General features: G+C 53.5%; 1 protein-coding gene across 4 annotated transcripts in view; it reads right to left on the reverse strand.

The window, feature by feature from the left end:
* The window catches only part of KCNN3 (potassium calcium-activated channel subfamily N member 3), a 188,003-nt gene extending 169,144 nt beyond the window's left edge, over positions 1-18,859 (reverse strand). For 2 of the 4 annotated variants that reach the window (XM_007178480.2, XM_007178479.2), the window contains exon 1: positions 8,801-10,043. In XM_007178480.2, the coding sequence (XP_007178542.2) occupies positions 8,801-9,715 (915 nt within the window). In that variant the 5' untranslated portion in view covers positions 9,716-10,043. Of the gene's footprint in view, positions 1-7,709; positions 7,843-8,800; positions 10,044-18,837 lie in introns of those variants that run through there. The other 2 variants (XM_057548315.1, XM_007178481.2) reach the window with 2 other exon arrangements.
* Positions 18,860-19,263: the final 404 nt, after the last annotated feature.

Raw genomic sequence — 19,263 nt, forward strand, 5'->3', positions numbered from 1 at the left:
TTTCTGGGCTTCTCCATTCATCAGCTCAAGCTAAACATCAATGATTCTGAAGATGCTGGCTGGCAGGCCTGGTGCCCGTGAGCTCTGAGGGGCAGGCACCAGCCCATTCAGCCCCTGTGAGAGCGTCCCGTAAGACAGCTTTTCTGTTCATCTGACACTGAGCAAATGCCTGTCCTTTAAGAAAAATGCCCAACAAGCTGACTCAAAAATAACAGATGCCAATTTGCATATTATTTCACACATCATTTGCATGTTGTTCATTTAGTATCACCACGGCTCCGCTCAGAATACAACTCTGGTTACCTTACAACCAGGCCTTGGGGAAAAAAAATGGCCTCCACGCAGGGCGAGCCCTGATCCCCTGGTACATCCCTCCCCAACCCAGCTGCTCTTTATGCTCTTTGGCGCCTGGGTGGGAGAGTTAAACACCTGCCAGAGCAGAAAGGATAGGGAGAACCTTGATTCACAAGCCCTCACAACCTTTTGAATTCAAGACGGTACCCCATCACAAGTCTTGAACGAAAAATTATGTTCTCTTGAAGACATGTCAGGAAAGCCTTAGCATTCTTTGTTTGCCCAGTTCTGTCCCAGGAAGGCCTCCTGGCTGGCCCTCTCGCTGTCATCCGTGCTCTCAGCCTCATTCTGCCTGGTCATCGTGTGTCCCCCTGACCTTCCTCCGGGCGTCCCGGCCTCTGGCCTGGCTCCCTGGGCTTATTTTTGTCCTCTCTCCACCTGTCCGATTTGCAGGTCCACACCCAACAAGCTGTGCCCAGGCCACAGATTGCTGACGCTGAGTGTAGAATAACTGGGTCCCATGAGGTAAGAAGGCTCCAGAAGCCCAGGCCGGGCCACCACTGCAGCCCCACCTTCCAGGGAGCAGTCTGCTTCCCTCTTACTTGTGCAGACACACCCACAGGGACCCAGGCAGAAACAGGACCGAAGGTAAAGCCATTTGATTTCAGGAGAAAGGGGGCATGCTCCACACGTGTTCCCCTCTTCCGGAGCCCCTTTCTACAGCCACCTGTGTGGAGGGTGACACATGCACCCGCGCCCTCCATGGCTCTCGGGGGACTCGGGGCTAACAGCATCATCCTAAGCACTGCTCTCACAAAAGCAACAGCTGATGGGCTCAGTGTGTGCCCAGCTCTGACCTGGGTGCTATGCTGTAGGCAGGGGCTGTGATTCCCTCTGAACATCTAAGAAACAGGCTCCAGGTTCAGGAAACTCCCTAAGGACCCCCCCTTAGGATGCTGCCGAGTCTGGATGCGAACCCAGAGCCCACGGCTGCAACTGCCATGCCAGGCCACCTCTGCCAATCAGTATTGCCTCTGAGAAAAGAAGAGCAGCGAGTCTTCAGGGTCTGAGGGTGCAGAAGTCTAGGAAGAACTCTGAGCACCTGGCAATTACAGTTATCAACTAAATATTAAATCCCAGGCTTCCCTTTCCTCCCTACCTGTCCCTGTGGATACCACATGGCGGGAACTCCAAGCTGCCCCTGCTCCATTCCCTACTCACTCTGCACCCCGTACCCTGGCTGCCAACATTCTCACTCTCAGAAAGGCCCCCTGCCCATGACCCCGCCATCTTGGTCTGTCTAACACTTCAGGGGCCACCCCACCTCCTACAGGGAGCCTCCCAACATCCCGAATGACTGCCTGCTTCCTCAGAGCTGCCAACACCACTGCAGCCCAGCCTGGATGGACGGGGCCTGGGTGCAGGCCCGACGCCCCTTGAGAACAGGAGTTGGAGGACCGTGGCTTGCTGTCTTAGTGATAGAACGGCAACAAATATATGTTTGATGGAATCAGAAAGCTTTGGAGCAGGAAGGGAGTTCAGCATCAGAGTCCAGCCCTCATTTTTAAGCTAGAGAAACAGAGACCCAGAGAGGTGAAGGGACTTGACAAAGGCCATACTACAAGTCAGAAGCAAGAGGTGCAGACACCTCTTGAGGGCTCCTTCAAAGCAGAGACAGGCCTTTCTTTAACATTAACTGCCACTGACAGAGCGAAACAAAGCCTCACACTGGGGAAGTAGGAAACTGGGACTCAAGGATGTGGAAGAAAGTTCTAGAAACAGGGATGGAGAAGCCCTTGACGGTTCCCTCACTCAAATCCCCAGCAGAGGTTTGTGGTGGGGTTTGGAACAGAGAGACGAGCAAGGCACTGGGGACCTGAGCTCGCGTTCTAGAACCATCTCTCCTCACACGGGCACCAGGAGTAGCCACTCAACCTCTCTGCAGCTCAGTTTTCTCATCTGTGAGATACTCTGACTGTAATGACTCCCGGGTCGAGGCGGGGACCCTGAGGAAAAACAAACATGGAAATACCTTGGATGTGAGATGCTGAGCCCACGCAGGTCACCCCAATAAGTAGCCCTGCAGCCGGTGCTGGAAAGGGGAGAGGAGGGCGACAGGAAGCTCACAGGAGGACCAAGAGGCCAGGGAGCCGTGCGCGGAAGTGTCCCGGCCTGCTGGCTCTCGAGGGTGGAGGGGGAGCACTTCGGGGCTGCGTCAGGAGCCCACCCGGTCCAGGCCTTCGCAGGGAGGGGTCTAATTCCACACCTTCCACACTCTCAGCTTTGCCAGCACCACTCTGGGGCAGTATTACCAGGCCTCCAGGTGAGGAGGCATCCCGATGACGGACAGTGGGCCTGTCCACATCCCACCCTGGACCCAGGCTGCACCCAGGGCCCCACCCCCTTGCCCTGGCCACCCCCCAGGACACTGTCTCCTCTGGGTACCTGCACTGGCATCTCCCACCCTCCATCAAGCCTCTTCCTGCCTATCTCTCGGTAAAGCTCATCCCGTCCCAACATTTTGCATCAAGGCTCTCAGGCCCATAAACCTTGATTTGTCTCTTAAGAATGATAAGCAATTTCTCCAGCAGCAGCAGGCAAGGAAAAAGGCCTAAACTTGGGAGTCCAATGGGCCTGGGCTCTTATTCCAGCGCCGCCACCCACTAGCAGTGTCAGCTTGGCCTCATGACTTCATCTACAAAGGGGGCCATGACCACCCCCTACCTCCAGGACTCTCGAGGATAAAGCCGGCCCAGGGAGGCACAAATGGTCCCCTCCTCCCCACTCCTATCGCCCAGCAGCATTCGTGGCCCATGCAGTGCCAGGCCCAGAGATGAAGCAGGGTGGTCCCTGCCCCCAGCTCCCCCTCCCCTCCTTGCTCACGGAGCCCAGCTGAGCTCCTGGGGGTGGAATGACAAGGTCGGGGGAGAGGGCACCCAAAAACCCGTCAGCCTCCTCCAGACTTTCCTTACCAGAAAAAAAGGCACTAGAATTTTCCTCCCCAAAGCTCCTGAGAACAGTGCAGTCTTAGAATCATTATTTAAAGAGGAATAGGAGGCTTTCTTCTTTCTCTCTCTGCCTTTGGGGTTTTGAAAGAAAGAGAAGAAAAACAACTACGAATGAATGAACGTGCTGGTCTGCCTGCCACTGAGCTGAGGAAGGCGGTGTTTCATCAATACACAGCCGCCCTCAACAACCCCTTCCTCTCTCTCTCCCTCTCTCTCCCTCTCTCTCCTTCTCTCTCTAGTACACACTCATTTTCTCCCGCAAATGTGCTTTACAAATAACCACAACAAAACCAAACCTTTCAGTTCTGATTTTACATCTCTCTCCCGGCCTCAGCTTCACCACAGAGGTTACTCCAATTGCTTTTCATTTTGTTTTTCTTTACCTTATATTTTTTAGAACAGATCTTTGGAGCCTGGCCTCACAAATCCCCCTTCCTGCAAGCTCAATAAGGGAAATACAAGGCCATCCACCAGCTCTCTAATTAGCCTGTGTAGCCGATAAATGCCCTAGCAATGATGCCAGGGCCGGAGCAGCAGGGAGCACTGCCCATGGGGAAGGGAAGTCCGGATGTGTTATGAAGTCTTTCCCCCGGGACAGTTATAAATAGTGTCATGACATGCAAAGGAGAAGCATATATAAAAGTTAGCTGTCCCTTCTGTGGGTTACAAACGTTTGGCTCATTTGCAGACTGTCCACATGAGTCGCCACCACCCTGGGTGGGAAAAGGGGCTCATTTTCACCCTCCCAGAGTCTCTCTTGCCCTCCTTGGGTCAAGACACTGGGTGTGATGATAAAATGTATGCCTGGGGCCGTGGTGGCTGGCTCCCAGGCTCCTACCTCTAGCCAATCGCTTATAAAGAGTCTCCTGCCTTCTGCAACCCTGTCCTGCAGGGCATCCCACGGGGAGGCTCCATGCAGAGGAGTCTGACCTATTCCTACCTTCCCAGCACGCTTGAAACCACAGACACGAGTGCCCTGAGGCCTGTGCTCCCAATCATCAGGACATCCCCCCACAGTCACCCCCCCTACCCCAAAGTGGCTCCTGGGTCTGGCAGGAGGTGTAGACAATTCACCCAGCTGAGCCTCGGCTGCTGCTCTGCCCTTCTGCAGACAAGACCTCCATGACAGGGAGGGCAGGGGAACAGAAGAGCTGGGACCGGTGAGCCCACTCAATCATTCAGGCTGGAAGCTGGGGGTGGACCTCTGTGAGGTCAGCAAAGAGATACAAGTTGGCCCTAAGGGACCCCACTCTCTTGGAAGAATGAACGGCCAGGAGACCGAGCTCCCCAGGGCATACAGAGAAGGTTGCCCTTTTCAGGGCGGCCTCCCATGAGGTGGCCTGAAGAAAGGAAGCCACGCATGGAGTAGACAGGGAAGCCCCAGCATATCCACTCCTCCACCCGTGGCCCGGGTGACCCCAGCAACAAGGCCCCCAGGGGGAGCGGGAAGAGCGGAGGTGCAGGAAGTTGGTGGGGAGGGCAGGAGCGGGGCACAAGAGGGGCAGAGGATGGGCTCTACCTGGGCAGCGAAACTCAGACAGATTGTGAGGCCAGGGGTGGGGAAGTGGGTTTGAGGTTGTGCAAAATTGGTGGAAACAGAGAACCACCCTGCTGCTGCCCCAGCATTTCCCAGCCTCCCCTGGGCTGACCCCACAGCCCGACGCCCGAGGTCCCTGAGAAACAAGGCCCACCGATGACTTGCCAGCTGGGTGGAGGCACCAGCTCAGACACCAGCAGGATGGCAAGGTGGGGAGGGGGCATCCACAGAGTCCCCAGCTCTCTCTGGACTCAAGTGGAAAGAGCACAGCAGGCAGTGTAAGACCACAAAGTGGGTGTGCCTCAAACCAGCTCTGGAAGAAAATAAAGCATGCCAAGAAAGACTCCCCAAATCCTCATTCCCTAATCCTGACCAGCACGAATGTAGTAGAGACAATGCCACTAAGATGTCTCAACAGGACCTCTAGACCTGGCCTATCATGGTGGCTAAGGCCTCAAGGGTAAATCCACCCATAAGGAAATCACCTGGGCACTCATTCGGTTCGGGGATAACCCAGTACCATCAGGAGCCAAAGCCTTGGCGTGATCACAAACAGCTCTCCTCTTACCTCAGCCCATCTTCCTTCCCCATCATCACCTGAGGCTTGTGAGAGCAGAGCCAAGGACCATTCCGTCCTGATTTCTTACCTCCTCAGGCTGGCTCCCTTTTGCATTAACTGACTACGCTCAGGGGTCATGCCATGTTCCTTCTCAAGAGAGCCAGGCCTGCGTGGTGAATTCCTCCCCCAGTAACAGATATCAGCCAAAGACAGGCAAACAGGAAGGCCACAGCCCCGTGGAAAAGAGCAGAGAACTTCCGAAAGCAGCAGCTCAAGCACAAGGTTAGCAGTCTTCATCACTTGGGGAAAAGAAAGTGTGTCCCTCTCCCCAGGGCCTTTGAGTGGGAACTGCCACCATCAGTGCAGAATAACCCAGTCTGGGTGGGGTGCCTGAGGCCCCCCTGTCCACCCTCCTGCTTCCAGACCAGTTAGCAAAGCCACCCAGACACAGAGAGTTCTCCAGCACAAGAGGCTGTTACCCATCCCTCCCCAGGGTCCACTGAACATCTCTGAGTTCCCCCAGCTGTTGATTCTTCATTCTGACCTAAACCCTCTTGTCACAACAGAGTCCGTTTTCTCTGCAAGGCTGGGGAACAAATGTTCACCTCCCCTACAACAGACCCATGCTATAGGTGGTTTCCAGTCAGAAGACCCAGCCCCATCTCAGAACATCTCCCCTCCGAGATACAACTTCTCGCTCCAGTGACAAGTCTTAGTTCCCAAGCTATCAAGGCCCCAACTAATTCTGGAGCCAGAGTTAGATAACAGAGGAAAAAGACATCTCTTTTCCTCTCATCTTCATCATTAATAACAATAACAGTAGGTCCTGTATGGAGTGCCTTACACTAATTCACTCTCCCCACTTGACAGCTGGGGAGACAGGCTCAGAGAAGCTACATGGCTTGTCCAAGATCACACACTGGAGGTGGCAGAGCTAGGATTCAAACTTTGGTCTGCTTCTTTAAAACAATCCTATTTGCCCCCAGGAGGAGAGGGAATAGCTACCTTATCCCCTCCTGGGTCCACAGGGCCTGCCACAGACACCCAGAAAATACTTGTTCCAATAATGACTCAATGCCCGGATGGATAGAGGATGGAAGGGCTGGTGAGCGGGTGAGCAGGTTAAAGCGAGCCCTGATCATCACAACCGATACCGACCCCAAGGTGCACAGGAGGTGGCCGCCTCACGAGCTGAGGCAGGCAGGACTTCCCGGGTTGCTGCCCCCTCCCTCCTTCCATCAGCCAGAGGGTCATCAATTTAAAATTAGGCAAAGCCCACCCTTTGGATCACCTCACCCTTCCTTCGCGCCAGAGTCTGCTGTCTCCGGCTCTGGGAAAGCCCCTTTCCCTGAATACTCCATCAGGGAGGCACCTGCTCTAGCAGCAACCCTCCCGCCCCATTAAAACAACTGTGCACAGACCGATCCCACGCTGGGAGCTGTCTCTAGGAAGAGCCATTCCCCTAAGAGCTCTGACCACAGGGTTCACTAAAAGAGAGGGTGCTTGTCTTCTCCCCACCCCCCAGCACTTGGGCCTTCGTCAGCTTCCCCCAGCAAGGGCTCCTGGTCCCCAGGGGGTGCCTGGAGGGAGCCCGGATTGTGCCCAGGGCGGCTGCCAGGCCTGCCGAGGCTAGCAGCCCCCTCTCCCGGAGCGCCCAGCGGGAGAAGGCAGCGAGCAGAAGGACCCGCAGATTCAGAGGCTCATTACAGGGAATGACTAAGTGAGCTGCGATGCCAGGGGAAACCCCACTCGCTCCGGCTCACGGAGGGGCTCAAATCCTTGAGCCATTTAGATGAAGGCAGCTTCCAGGAGCTGCCCTGGGCTGGGGCAGTCCCCTCTGAGCAGCCAGGTCCCTGGGGGACCCTCCACCTAGAAGTCTTGATTCTGGCTATTCAGGTCATCTGACAGGTCTGCCCCACCCCTTTCCAGAGCGGGCAAATCTGCCCATCCTCTGCTCCAGCTAGCGAGAGGCTGGGAATGGGGGAAATCCGATCAGCACCTCCTAGGTTTTTGTGGCTGGATTTCAACAAGGAATGTGACAGTCTCGCAGCAGCTGTGCCCAGCCTGAAACAAGCTCTATTTGAAACCTCCAACAGCTGAACCCCTCCCAGCTACCCGCTGCCCCAAATGACAAATAAGTAGAGAAATCCAAACAACAAGTAAGCATGCACACACACACTCACACCAACAAATTGGGGGTGAAGGGTAGAGTGGGAAAAAAATCCACTTGCCCAGTGACTCCCCAGGTCTCCAAGCCTTCAAGCTCGCAGCAGGAGGGCTCCCAGCCAGCAGAGCTTTGACAGAAACCCACCTTCCTCAAGCCCCACTCCCTTGGAGGACGCGATTTCCAAGCCCCCTCGGGGAGGGAAACCCCCTCCTCCGTCTTGGGACTGGACAGAGGCTGGGGCAGTGGGGCCAGCTCCCCCGCTAAAGCCGTGCCGCCGTTCTCCGTCGGGGCGCGCACTCACACACTCAGCCTTATTTATCCCGAGAAGAAGGAGTTGGGGTGGGAGGGGAGAACTGGGGCTGAGCCGGGGGCATGAGCTCTCGGGGACTCCCAGGAAGCCCTGTCATCCCATCCGAAGAAGAGGGACTCCCCCACCCCACCCCAGCTGATGCCAAGGCGGCGCCCATCTGCTCTGCCCGGGTAACACCTGTAGCCATTTTTATCAGGGGATGTTTACAAGGCAGCAGCAGGTTTATTCTGAGTCCTCTTTCCTGAGGGAAAAGACCGCTGATTTCCTCCACCTATATTTTTACCCCATGCCCCCAGGAGACTCAAGTCACGGGTGCTTTTCTATTTTGCCCTAAGTCTCTCAGGGATGAGGAGGGAAACAGAAACTTGGGAAGAGAGAGAGAAGACAGAGAGAGAAGGGACTGGCATGGAATCCCCACCCCCCCACACCCAGACATTTATTTCTTTTTTATCCTCGGGAAGATGGAGTGGAGCAGGGAGGGGAGGAGAGGAGGGGAAGTCACAGGAACTGGCAAGCACATCAAGGCAGAGTGTAATTAATTGGTGCGTTAAGCTGCTAGGTTATGCTTTAGTACGAGTGAGCCAGGAGGAAAGATGATTTCTCAGAAGGGATTCTTTAATCCTCCCTAACGCAGAGTCTACAAATTAGACACAGTGTGTGGGGATGTCCCCCCTCCCAAGGAAGCAAGGAATGAATTCTCCCGGGATTAAGCAGGAAAACCATGGGAAGTTAGAGTGTTCCATATAACTGAGCAAACGCCTCTCCCCAGCACCACCATCCCTCTCTCTCCCCCAATCTCTCTCCCTCTCTCCCTCTCTCTCTGTCTCTCTCTCACCAACCCCCCCCCCCAACTCGCGCGCGCTCTCTCTCTTGCTACCTACATATTCCTTTTGTTCAAGGTATAAAGAGAAACTGCAGCCCCTACCTTTGAGTACAAACCCCAAGAGAGCTCGGTCTCTATCACCATAACAACAATTCCAAACATCCCAAAAATCAGAGCATAGTCACTCAGTCGCTTCCTCTTTTCAAACAGGGCCCTCCTGTGTCCCAGCTTATAGCCAATGTTTTGGTTTTTCCGCTTGTTGGCTTTGGGGAAGGTGGTGCTGCTGGCGGTGGCGCCGGCGTGCTGGTGGTTGTGGGCAGCATTGGGGTGATGGAGCAGGGTCTGGTGGGCATGGTTGTCCTCCCGGGAGGAGATGACGATCTCCGGGGGGTTGCTGGGGCTGAAGAGCTGGAGGGGCTGGCCCTCGGGCTCAGCCTCGATGAGGTTCCTCCGGGAGGCGCTGAGGCGGCTGAGGGGCTTCATGACCCCGCCGCTGTACTTGCAGGAGCTCATGGCGATCTCTGTGAAGGGGTTGCTGTCCCGCCGGTGCACCAGGGGGCTGGCCTGCCGGTGCCGGCCGCCTCCACCAGGCCCACTTGTGGCTGTGGAAGTTGGAGAGTGGCCAAGCAAGTGGTCATTGAGATTGAGCTGGCTGCCTTGCCTGGAGGAAGGGTGGAGGATGGCGGTGGAGTTGGATGAAGGGGGGCCCCTGAAAGCAGTGGGAGAGGAGTGTAGCAGGCCAGGGTGGATGGGCTGGCTCTGGAGTTGGGCGAGCTGAGACAGGGGATGCGGTGGCTGCTGCTGCTGCTGCTGCTGCTGAAGCTGCGGAGGCTGAGGCTGCAACGGGGGTCCTGGGGGCTGCTGGGGGGCTGCTGGTGGTGCTGGTGCTGGTGGCGGCGGCGGCGGCGGCGGCGGCGGCTGCTGCTGCTGCTCATCCCCGGAGGACGGACAGGGGCACTTGGGGTCTTCATCCAGGTCCCCCACCCCGGAGTCATGGAAGTGCCCAGAAGTGTCCATCTTGGGGCCTGGCTGGATTCCCTGCAGCACAACTCCCCACCCCAAAGCCACCCTCGTTCCAAAGATGTCCTCAAAGGAAGCCAGGCATCCAAGCTCCCCCACCAGAGTGTCTTGGTTCCAGTCCTCTCTCTTTGGCTTGCTCCGGTTCTCTGGGGCTGCCTGGAGTCCAGACGCTGCCACTCAAGAATGCATTGTACTGGGCAGGGAGGGAGGGCAGGAGGGGAGCTTGGAGAAAGAAGAAGAAGGGGGAAAAAGAACTCTGTCTCAGGAGGTGGTCCTCTAGGAGCGTGTGAGGCCAGGCTCAGCTTCACTCCTCGCTGGCTCAATAGCTTTGCTCTCCTCCTCCTGCCACTGTTATAGGGTAAGCCAAGCCCACTTATTAGCAGCTGGTCTCATTGGCTTGTCTTAACTCTCCAACCACCTCCTAACTCCGCCCCCCGCATAGGCTCCACCCCGAAGGTGGGGCCTGCCGCGCTCCGCTCCCAGCCCCAGTGGCGGCGCAGCGAAGGCTGGGAAATGTAGTTTCCGCTCCCCACCCGGGAGCTGAGCAGCTGCCCTCTTTCCTCTGACAGGTATGGCAGAAAGCCGTCAGCGCACGGCGATACGGGATGTACGCGCACGCGGGGCGGTGGCGAGGAGGAGCAGAGGTCCTCCTAAGGAGGGGAGCTGTGCACCCCGATGCGGGGGCAAGAAGCAGGAAGACAGTTATTAATGGTTAGGGTCTGCGATAGGTTGTTTAACACATATTATCCAGCTACATCCTCCAAACACGCAAGGAGGTGGGCATCGTGTTCCCATTTCACAAATTGATGCTCAGAGATACTGAGTAACAACTTCAAGGTCACAGAATCAGAGGGAACCCACATCCTCCTGACCCCAGGTGAATACTGAACTGCCTGCAATATGTGTGCAGGAGCATCTGTTATTTCTAAGCCTCACATCAACCCTATGAAAATGATGTCATCATTCTGCTTTCACAGAGGAAACCCGTTTTTTAAAAAATCACTCAAGCACAGATAAGTAGCTTGCCAGACGTTACCCCGTTTGTAATTAAGGATGCTAGAATTCGAACTCAGCTCAGCGTGACCCCACAGCTCCTATACCATCTCCCAGGATGCCTTTCCACTGTGATGCTCAGTGCACAGTGGTTGCTCCATAAATATTGCTCAGATGAGGGGTGGGAAAGAGCCAGAGAGAAGCTGTGGAGGAAGAACTGGCTTCCCCAAAGCAGGATGTGTGAAATGCGCTATGGCTCCAGCTGGATTTGGAGTCATGGGAAGGTCTGGAAGGAAGACTGAAAACCCCCGTGGTCGCTCCCCACCTGATCTGTTCCATGGAGCCCTGAGAGTCAGAGCTGGGAACAGCTGCTGGCTTCCCAGGTTCAGAACCATCATCAAGTATTTATTAAGCTCCCACTGTGTGCAAAGGGAGTTCCAAAAAGATGGGACCCAGCTGAATTCATTTCCACTTCTAACAGCAGCCGACTTAGGGATCAGTGAAGAAGGGGCCATTATGGGATTCCCCAAGCACACCTGGGGTTTTAGGAGGGAGGCATCTTCCTGCCTGGCTCTTGCTTCCCCCATCACCCCTTGGCCTCTGTCCAGCTGCTTCCCTGGTAGGAAGGGGGAAGAGGAGGAGAGCCATGCATGCACACACACACACACAGATACACGTATGCAGGTGCACCTATATACATAGGTGTGCACTCACTGGCCCACAAACACGTACACACATGCACACATGCATGCACACACACACATGCCCACACACAGTGAGGTTCTAAAGCAGTTCTGAATGGTGAGCAGCAAGTGGCCAGGTCAGGAAGGAGCAGGGCTCCCATCAAAAGAGCCCAGAGTATCCTCCGTATGCCAGTTGTCACCTCTCCAATCCCCTCTCAGCCCGAATGATTGAGAGCTAAATAGTACTTGTAAGTCACAACCCCAGAAACCTGAATAAGTACAACTACACCCGATAATCTTGATTACTGTTATTATTATCAATGACAAGGTCACACCCCCTGCCACTACAAGTCATAGCGCTGGGGCTCAGACACAAGCTGGGGTCTCATGTGTTTTCTCACGACCATGCCGGCCCTCCGGTACCCTCCACCTCACCCCCTCCAGCATGCCCTGCCTGCTCTCCTCTTCCCTTCTGTCTTCTTGGTTGCCCTCCATCCATCCCCAAACAGAGCCACCTGTTTGGTTCAAGGCTCCAGATCATATACTTAGGCTTAATGATTTCCTAATAAGTTATCATTACTATGTCATTAGTAGCAGAAATATGCTGTTAGTACTGCTTCTCAGTGCTGGATACAGCATCTGAGCTGTGAAAAATCAATTTTTAGGGGCAGACTCCAGGTCTGGTCATTTCTGTGCCCACTCCACCGCTATGACCTGTCTTCTGCCTCAGTTGACCTTTCTGGGCCATCCCGGCTGTACCAGCTGGATCCCATAGGGATTGTTAGAATATGTCCTGCTATCATGGATGGGGATAAGAAACACCTGGTGGGGGTGGGGGACTAAACTATACCAGAGCCAAAGATAGATTAGAGATTCATCTGGAAATGGGCTGGAGCTTGACAGCTAATGCCACCGATGCAGCTCATGCCCTTCAATACAGCCACCCTATGGGAATGGGAAGTGAATGATATCATGGTTAGAGCTCGGGCTCTAGACTCAGACTGCCCAGGCTGGAGCCCTTCTCTGCCATGCAGTGGCTGTGTAACCACAGGCAGGATAACTACCTTCTGATCCTCAGCTTCCTACTCTATATAATGGGAGTGATAAGGGTCCCTACATCATGCAAGTCAGTAGTAGTGGGCTATCTCACCGGGCCACGCACGCTGCCCAGAAGCTGGTGTGCTGGAGGTGGCTGGTACTGGCTCCTAAAAGCCAAAGGTGTATATCTCTTCCCAACTCCACAACCAGTGATGTCACACTGATAGCTTGCAATCAGCGATGATGGGAGTGTTTACACCAGCACATCAGGGTTGACTTTTTCCTGCATGTCCAAATCCACACCTTGAAGGATAGGCTCTTCCTTCAAATAAATTATGCCTCTTAAGTCTGTAAAGATGAAGATCAAGGGGATGTGGTGGAGTTTCTTAGCCCAGAGAAGATAGGGAAAGTGAACAAGGACATGCTCACGAAACCCAATAAGGTAATGGTGGCCTTTGGCCATACCAGCTCCACATCAGGTGTGCTGGCGCTCTGCCCCTGCCCTCCTTTCCACATTCATTCCTCACCGCTTCCTTCTTTAAGCACCAATACCACCAGCTTCTTATGGTTCCTCCAACAAGCCATGCTATTTCATACCTCCGTGCCTTTGCTCACGCTATTCCTTCTGCCTGGCAAGCCCTTCCAGTACATCTTCATCCAGCACATTGCTTTTGCCCTTCAAGACATGGCTCACAGGACTTCTTGCTGGGAAGCCTCTCCCAAGCTCCCCCATATCCAAATCAGGGGCCCTTCTCCTGTATTTTTCAGTATCAAGCACTATAGCTGTTATCTCTTTGTGTGTCCTTTTCCCCCTAGACTGTGACCCCTGTGAGGGCCGGAATTATGTCTTCTCCATCATCGGACCGGCAGCTCTTACACAGAGCCTGGCATTTAATAGATGCTTAATAAAGATTCATTGAACTGAACTGAACTTGAAACCTTGGAGAGGTCACTTTGAGGCAAATAAGAGGAAGTCATAGTGCTTTCCACACAAATAATTCCCCCCATCAGTAAAATGAGTGTGATAGAAGAGATCATTTCTAAGATCACTCAGCTTTAAAATCCCATAATCTGTGGTCTGTGGAACTTGTTACCCCCAAAACATAGAACTGACTGAAAATGGGTTTAAGAAAAGGAATGATATATGGTTTATATAGCTGTATTTCCCACTAAGCTGTAGACTTCTTGAGCACAGAGAAGGGGTCTAATTTTTTCTGTATCCCCAGCACTGATCAGGGTTATCTGGCTGTGGATATACTCATTATAGGTTTATTGGATAGATGGATGGATGGATGGATAGATAGGTGGATGGATGGAGTTTAGATACAATGACAGACAATAGCGGGATTTTTAGAAAAGCTAGTGGTGGTTAAGGGCTATCCTTAACCTTCTAAGAATAGAAGTATCTTAAAGATCAATGACACCTCCCTCAGACCCTGGATGGTTGGGTCAGAGACAGCTCTGGGCTGAACAGCTCATTAGCCCATTCAGGTTCAGTCATCATTGTGTTCTTATCTAGGAGCTTTGTTACAGGATCAGTTAATGTTTTGAAAATAAAAACAACGCCTGTATTTGCTAGCACTTTATAGTTTTCCAACTGCTTTCACATAAGGTACTCCATTTGCACTTCCTGGCAGCCCTGGAAGGCAGGCCAGGAAGGTTCTATTGCTCCATCCTTTACACTCTCGCCCCCATAAACTAAAGTATAGAAAGGTTGAAGTGACTCGCTCAAGGTCACCAGTTAGTCGTGGATTTGAACCTGGATCCTTCTGACCCCTAGACTCATGCTCTTTCCCATTCCCCATTTGTGCTGCCCAGAATGCCACTTCACCCCTCAATTGGTGTCCAGTCCCACTAGAATTTAAGGAGAGCACAGTGATGCCTCCACCCAAAGCCTTCCCACACCTCCCCTCCTCTGCTCCTTCCCCCTAATTTGACATCATCTTCCTCTTCTGAATCCCCTTAGCACTTTATTTGTATCTCTCTGGGGATACTTTTCACCTCTTGCCTTGTATTGGAGTCCTCTGTATACATGACTTTTCTCCCCTGTTTTTAATTTACACCATAAGCTCCTTGGGGACAGGAGCCTGTGGTGTGGATTGTAAAACACACACACAATACTGCACCTTACCCCACACACAGATTGTGTGTTAAATCTGGAAGTGAGTGAGTGAACTGATGCATGAATGAGAGTTCAGGGCACTCTGACTCTGGACACAATGCTTGCCCCTTACCTGCACCACTGGCCACAATGAGCGCCGATCTGTAAGTGTAGGTCTCTCATCCATGCTTCTTTTCTCTGAGTCCCTGAACATCCAGACCCGGGGTGAGGGGTCTCCTAAGTAAAGCCCACCCACCCTCCTCCAAGTCATGGCAGAAAGAGTGAGACAGGACCACAGCACATCCCACCTGCCTCCAGGGTACCCACCAACCGCTCTTACCCACCTATGGCAGCTTCACACCATCTCCTCCAGTATCCTGCTTTGCTAAAGAAAAACTGAAACTTTTGTGCTTCGTATGGGTCTCGCTATAAAAGAGACGTACAGCTCAACATCTCACACCCCGGTGCATTCACTGAAAGCCTGCTCTGTGCAAATGTGGTCCCAACAAGCTAGTGGAGTTAGATTAGTATCCCCATTCTACAGATGCGGAAACTGAGTTAAGTTCCAGAGAAGGCAACTGGTTTGCTCTTGTTCTCAAAGGAGGGAAGAGGCCACGCCATGAGCCAAACTGGACCGTCCACTTGCAGGTCACCTCTCCACTCAGCCACCACCACTGGGCTTCTTCCCCTTCCAGAGGAAAGATTCCTCCTGCCCTCCACTCCTACCCAGGTTCTCCAGGAAACCCCCTTTGACAAAAGGAGTGGGGGAGGTTTCAACAGAGCAGCTCCACTGAGACCTGTCTGAAAGAAGGGCGACGATTTTGCTCCAAAAACTTTGTGGCAGGCAGGGCTGGTCCTGAACATGGAGAGAAGATGGAGTGGAGCAGGCAGGCAGGGGTGCCGGGAGCAGCCTTGGGCTGGAACTCCAATACATGTGCTTTAGAGCTGCCATCTTCCTGCCGGTGACCACACGGCACCACTCTGAGCCCGTAAAACTGGACCCATTCATGCCTCCCTCCGTGGTTGTTTTGTGAAAAACGAGATGCATTTTTAAATGCTTCTCCTCACCACTTCTCCATGGCTTTGGTGTGAGAACTTGCTGTTCTGGCCAGATGGATCAGTCCAGAAGGGAGCATTTATTTGAGGGGTCAAAGGTCAAATAAAAGGTGCTGATACAGTATCTGGAAAGAACGCATGAGCAATGGGTACAGGGCACCAACATCTTGTCACCATGAGGCTTTGCCAGGCTCACAGGGAGCTGGTATAGGGGCACACACTTTGCAAACTGTAAAGTGCTACATGTGTGGACTGGGCAAGTGCAAGGAGCTTGGCGGACCTTGGTGGCTGGGGGAGAGCCCGTGTAGACCCGTTTGGCCAGGGCTCAGCATCTGAGCCTCATCCCTAGAGGCAGGGCAGGTCCAAAGGCCTGTCTGCTCAAGGCTAAGTCAGTGGAGAGAGCCCGTCACTGGCCTGTCCTGGATGGGTGGGTGTCCACTCCCAGCCCCACACTGTGTAGATGGTGGCACCCTTCCCCCCAACCAGAGATTCCGCTTCCTGAGGGTGGACTCTCTGTCTATTTTATTCACTGCTGAATCCCCAGCGCCTGGCACAGCACATGCTCTCAATTAAGATTTACTGATTAAGTCAGCTTCCTGGACTCAGTCCCAAAAGGCTCAGAGGAAAAAAAAAAAAAAAAACCTCTAACGGATTCCCAAACCCAGAGCTGGCACCTAGGCTGCCCAAGAGAAGGCCAAGAACCAGGGCAGCCGCAGGCCCCAGGCACCAAGGGACACAGCAGCGCTCTGTAGCCTTGGATGAACCACCCTCCTACAGTTAGGGTCGAGAGTGAAGGACAGATCCCCGGAGCCTGGCTGGTGACTTGAGCTCGAGCCTTCTGAGCCAGCCGGTGCCATCAGCCCTTTCCCAGACCCCAGGTGACCAGTGGCAGCTCAAGCGGGAAGGTCCTGGCGGCTCCCCGCCCAGCTCTGGCTCTGAGATTGAGGCCCCAGCTGATGCTCACCCGGGGCGCACCCACCTGGGGCACAGCAACCTGTGGCGGGTTTGTGAGGAGTGTGGCGACCTCTGCTGGTGGCACATGCACATAGCTCTGCACTCCAGGCACCTTGGGAGGCGCGGAGGGAGATCCCCAAAGGGAACTGCGCCCGTAACTTTCTGCCTCCTTCCGTGGAGACTCGGGGACCACATCTGGTGCCAGGATTTACCTTTGTGAACATTTTGCAAAGGTAGCCTCTATTTGGCAGGTTCTTCGAGCTTTTCCACCATAGGGAAAGAACATATTACCCCTATTATCTGTCCTAGGTAAGCCAGCATAAAACCGTTGAATGAGAGGGCTGGAAGGGACCACACAGATGCCTAGGGCCCAGCCTTACTAGCAAGAGAAGACCTCCCAGAGATGGGAGGTGACTTGCCTAAGCTCACATGTGAGTTAAGGACAAAGCTGGGACTTGAATCAGGATCCCCTTGATATGATGTGTCCCTTTCAGGGGGCCTATCATCTCTCAGTAGCTGTTGGACACCCAACAGCACAGCTCACTACATCCCTCCCTGCTGTCTCACTGCGTGCATCCCAAACTCAAGCTCCCAGCTACACGTCCACTCCAAGTCGCTGCTATTAAATGAGAAAAAGTCCCCTCTCCCCACACCACATTCACAGGGCAAAGTCAGCAGCCAAGGCCTTCCGCGCCCAGCACTTTGATATGAATAATGCAAAAGGGCAGGAATCTCACTGCCTTCCTGCCTTCCTTTGCCTTCCTTCTCTCCTGGTAAAGGTGAAAGCTGGAGGGTTGCTATGGACACTGCACTCAGTCTCTCCCTCCTCAGTAATAATCCGTAGCCGCCCTCCCTGCTGGAGTCTGAGTCTCTAATTGCCTAGCCTTGGAGGCAGCAGGATGCTTCACAGGAGGTACCAGGCAGCTGGAAGAGCCTGAGGATTAGATGGGCTAAGTGGGAAGGAGAGAGTGACACGATGGAAATCACCTGAAATTGGAAGCAACAAGCTCAACCTGTGTAGGTAGATCAACAAAACCAATGCCTATTTAGCCAGAATTAGAAGAGCATTAGTGTCTTAACAGGATCCCCATCAAATCGGACACTTAATCACTATGGCCAGCATCTCTCAGGCAGGATTCTGAGAGGAGGGAAGGGAGAATCTAGGCCCCATGGCTGTGTGCATGAGCAGTGTTTGAGGGAAAGACTTCGACAGCCCTTTTGCTCTTATATAAAAACAAACATGGGTCCAGGAGATTTTCTGAGCTGGACTCCTGGACCCCCTGCTGCCCTGTGGACAGAAGCACCCCAGCTCCCCACTGCGACACAGCCCCCTTCATTTATCCTCCCCAGGAGATCAGATCATTATCACCACTACTAGTTTCCCCACCATGAGAACAGAGCATGCGCGCCCCCCATTAGGATCCCACCAGGTGACCAGAGAACTATCACCTCTAATCCTGTCTCTGCCATGAGAACCAGAGTGTATCACCTCTATGAACAGCCCCTCTGAGAGATCAGGACGCCATTGCTGCTACTCTTGTCCCCACCCTGAGACCAGAGCTTTTTCTCCACTATTGGGCTCTCCACCATGAAATCGGAACATTGTCATCTCTACCCATGTCCCGCGGCTGCCCACCTACACATCAGACCAGGTCACCAAGACCACGAGATTCCATACAGCCATGGACTCAGGTCCAACGTGGAGCATCCTTTGTTTTCAACCAAAAGCCACACGCTTCTGGGAAGGATAGCTGGCTTCATCCTCCAGTGCCCACAGTGGCCACAAGGAACCTTTAAAGAGAGGGCCTATGGGAAAGCACATTGGGCCCTACAAGTCACTGAACACGTGCATTGGTGGCTAGAGTGGCCTTCTGGAGGCTGGGCTTGTCTCAGAGCTCAGCCATTAGGAGGATAAGGTTAGCTTTGCTGTGCCCTGACCACCACTACAAAAAGCTCCCTCCCCACATTCATTAATCCTGGAGGAAGCGTGTGAATGAACCAGGGAAGCCCCAACTCTATCCCCAAAGACCCTTGAGATGGATAGATACAGATATAGATAGAGACCTAAACACATACACACACATACACATATATGTATACACATGGGTTTACACATATATACATACATTTTTAAAAGGTTGAAAAAGATTGATGAAGGGAGGGATCAAAGACTTTTCCAAACCCCCACATTTACCACTATTTCTCTCATTTTTAAATTTCTGCCATTAAATACAGTGAAGCAGAACAGAAAGCTGTTTCTCCCCCAGACTTGTAAGGGAAATTCCAAGACTTACCCTGAAAAGAGGGCCATGAGGTCATCCCAGGAAGTGGGTTCAAGGCAGTCAGCTGGGCTCACACACTAGCAGTGACTCACTCCAACACTGACTTTATAACAAGTTGAACTCCAACCCACACCTCAGGAGAACCATAAATCACCCCCCATCCTGGACCACGGGGCACGCAAAGATAATCCTTGTCACAGACGTTGGGGCCAGAATGCTGGGGGTCTGCAGTGCTGGACAGGAGGAGGCCCAGCCACTGCTGGCTGGACACTTAGTGCAGTGACGAATTCCCCATTGATGGGAGCCACAGCCCAGCCTGGGACTCCCTTTTCCAGTCTAGAGCCTCTGGTAAGTTTTTCTAACAAAAGGAAAGACACCAAAGAAGTGGGGAGACCTCAATTTTGGAAAGTGCCTATGAGCACAGGACCCCTACACACA

This window comes from Balaenoptera acutorostrata, chromosome 1 (assembly GCF_949987535.1).
Source record: "Balaenoptera acutorostrata chromosome 1, mBalAcu1.1, whole genome shotgun sequence".
Taxonomy (NCBI): domain Eukaryota; kingdom Metazoa; phylum Chordata; class Mammalia; order Artiodactyla; family Balaenopteridae; genus Balaenoptera; species Balaenoptera acutorostrata.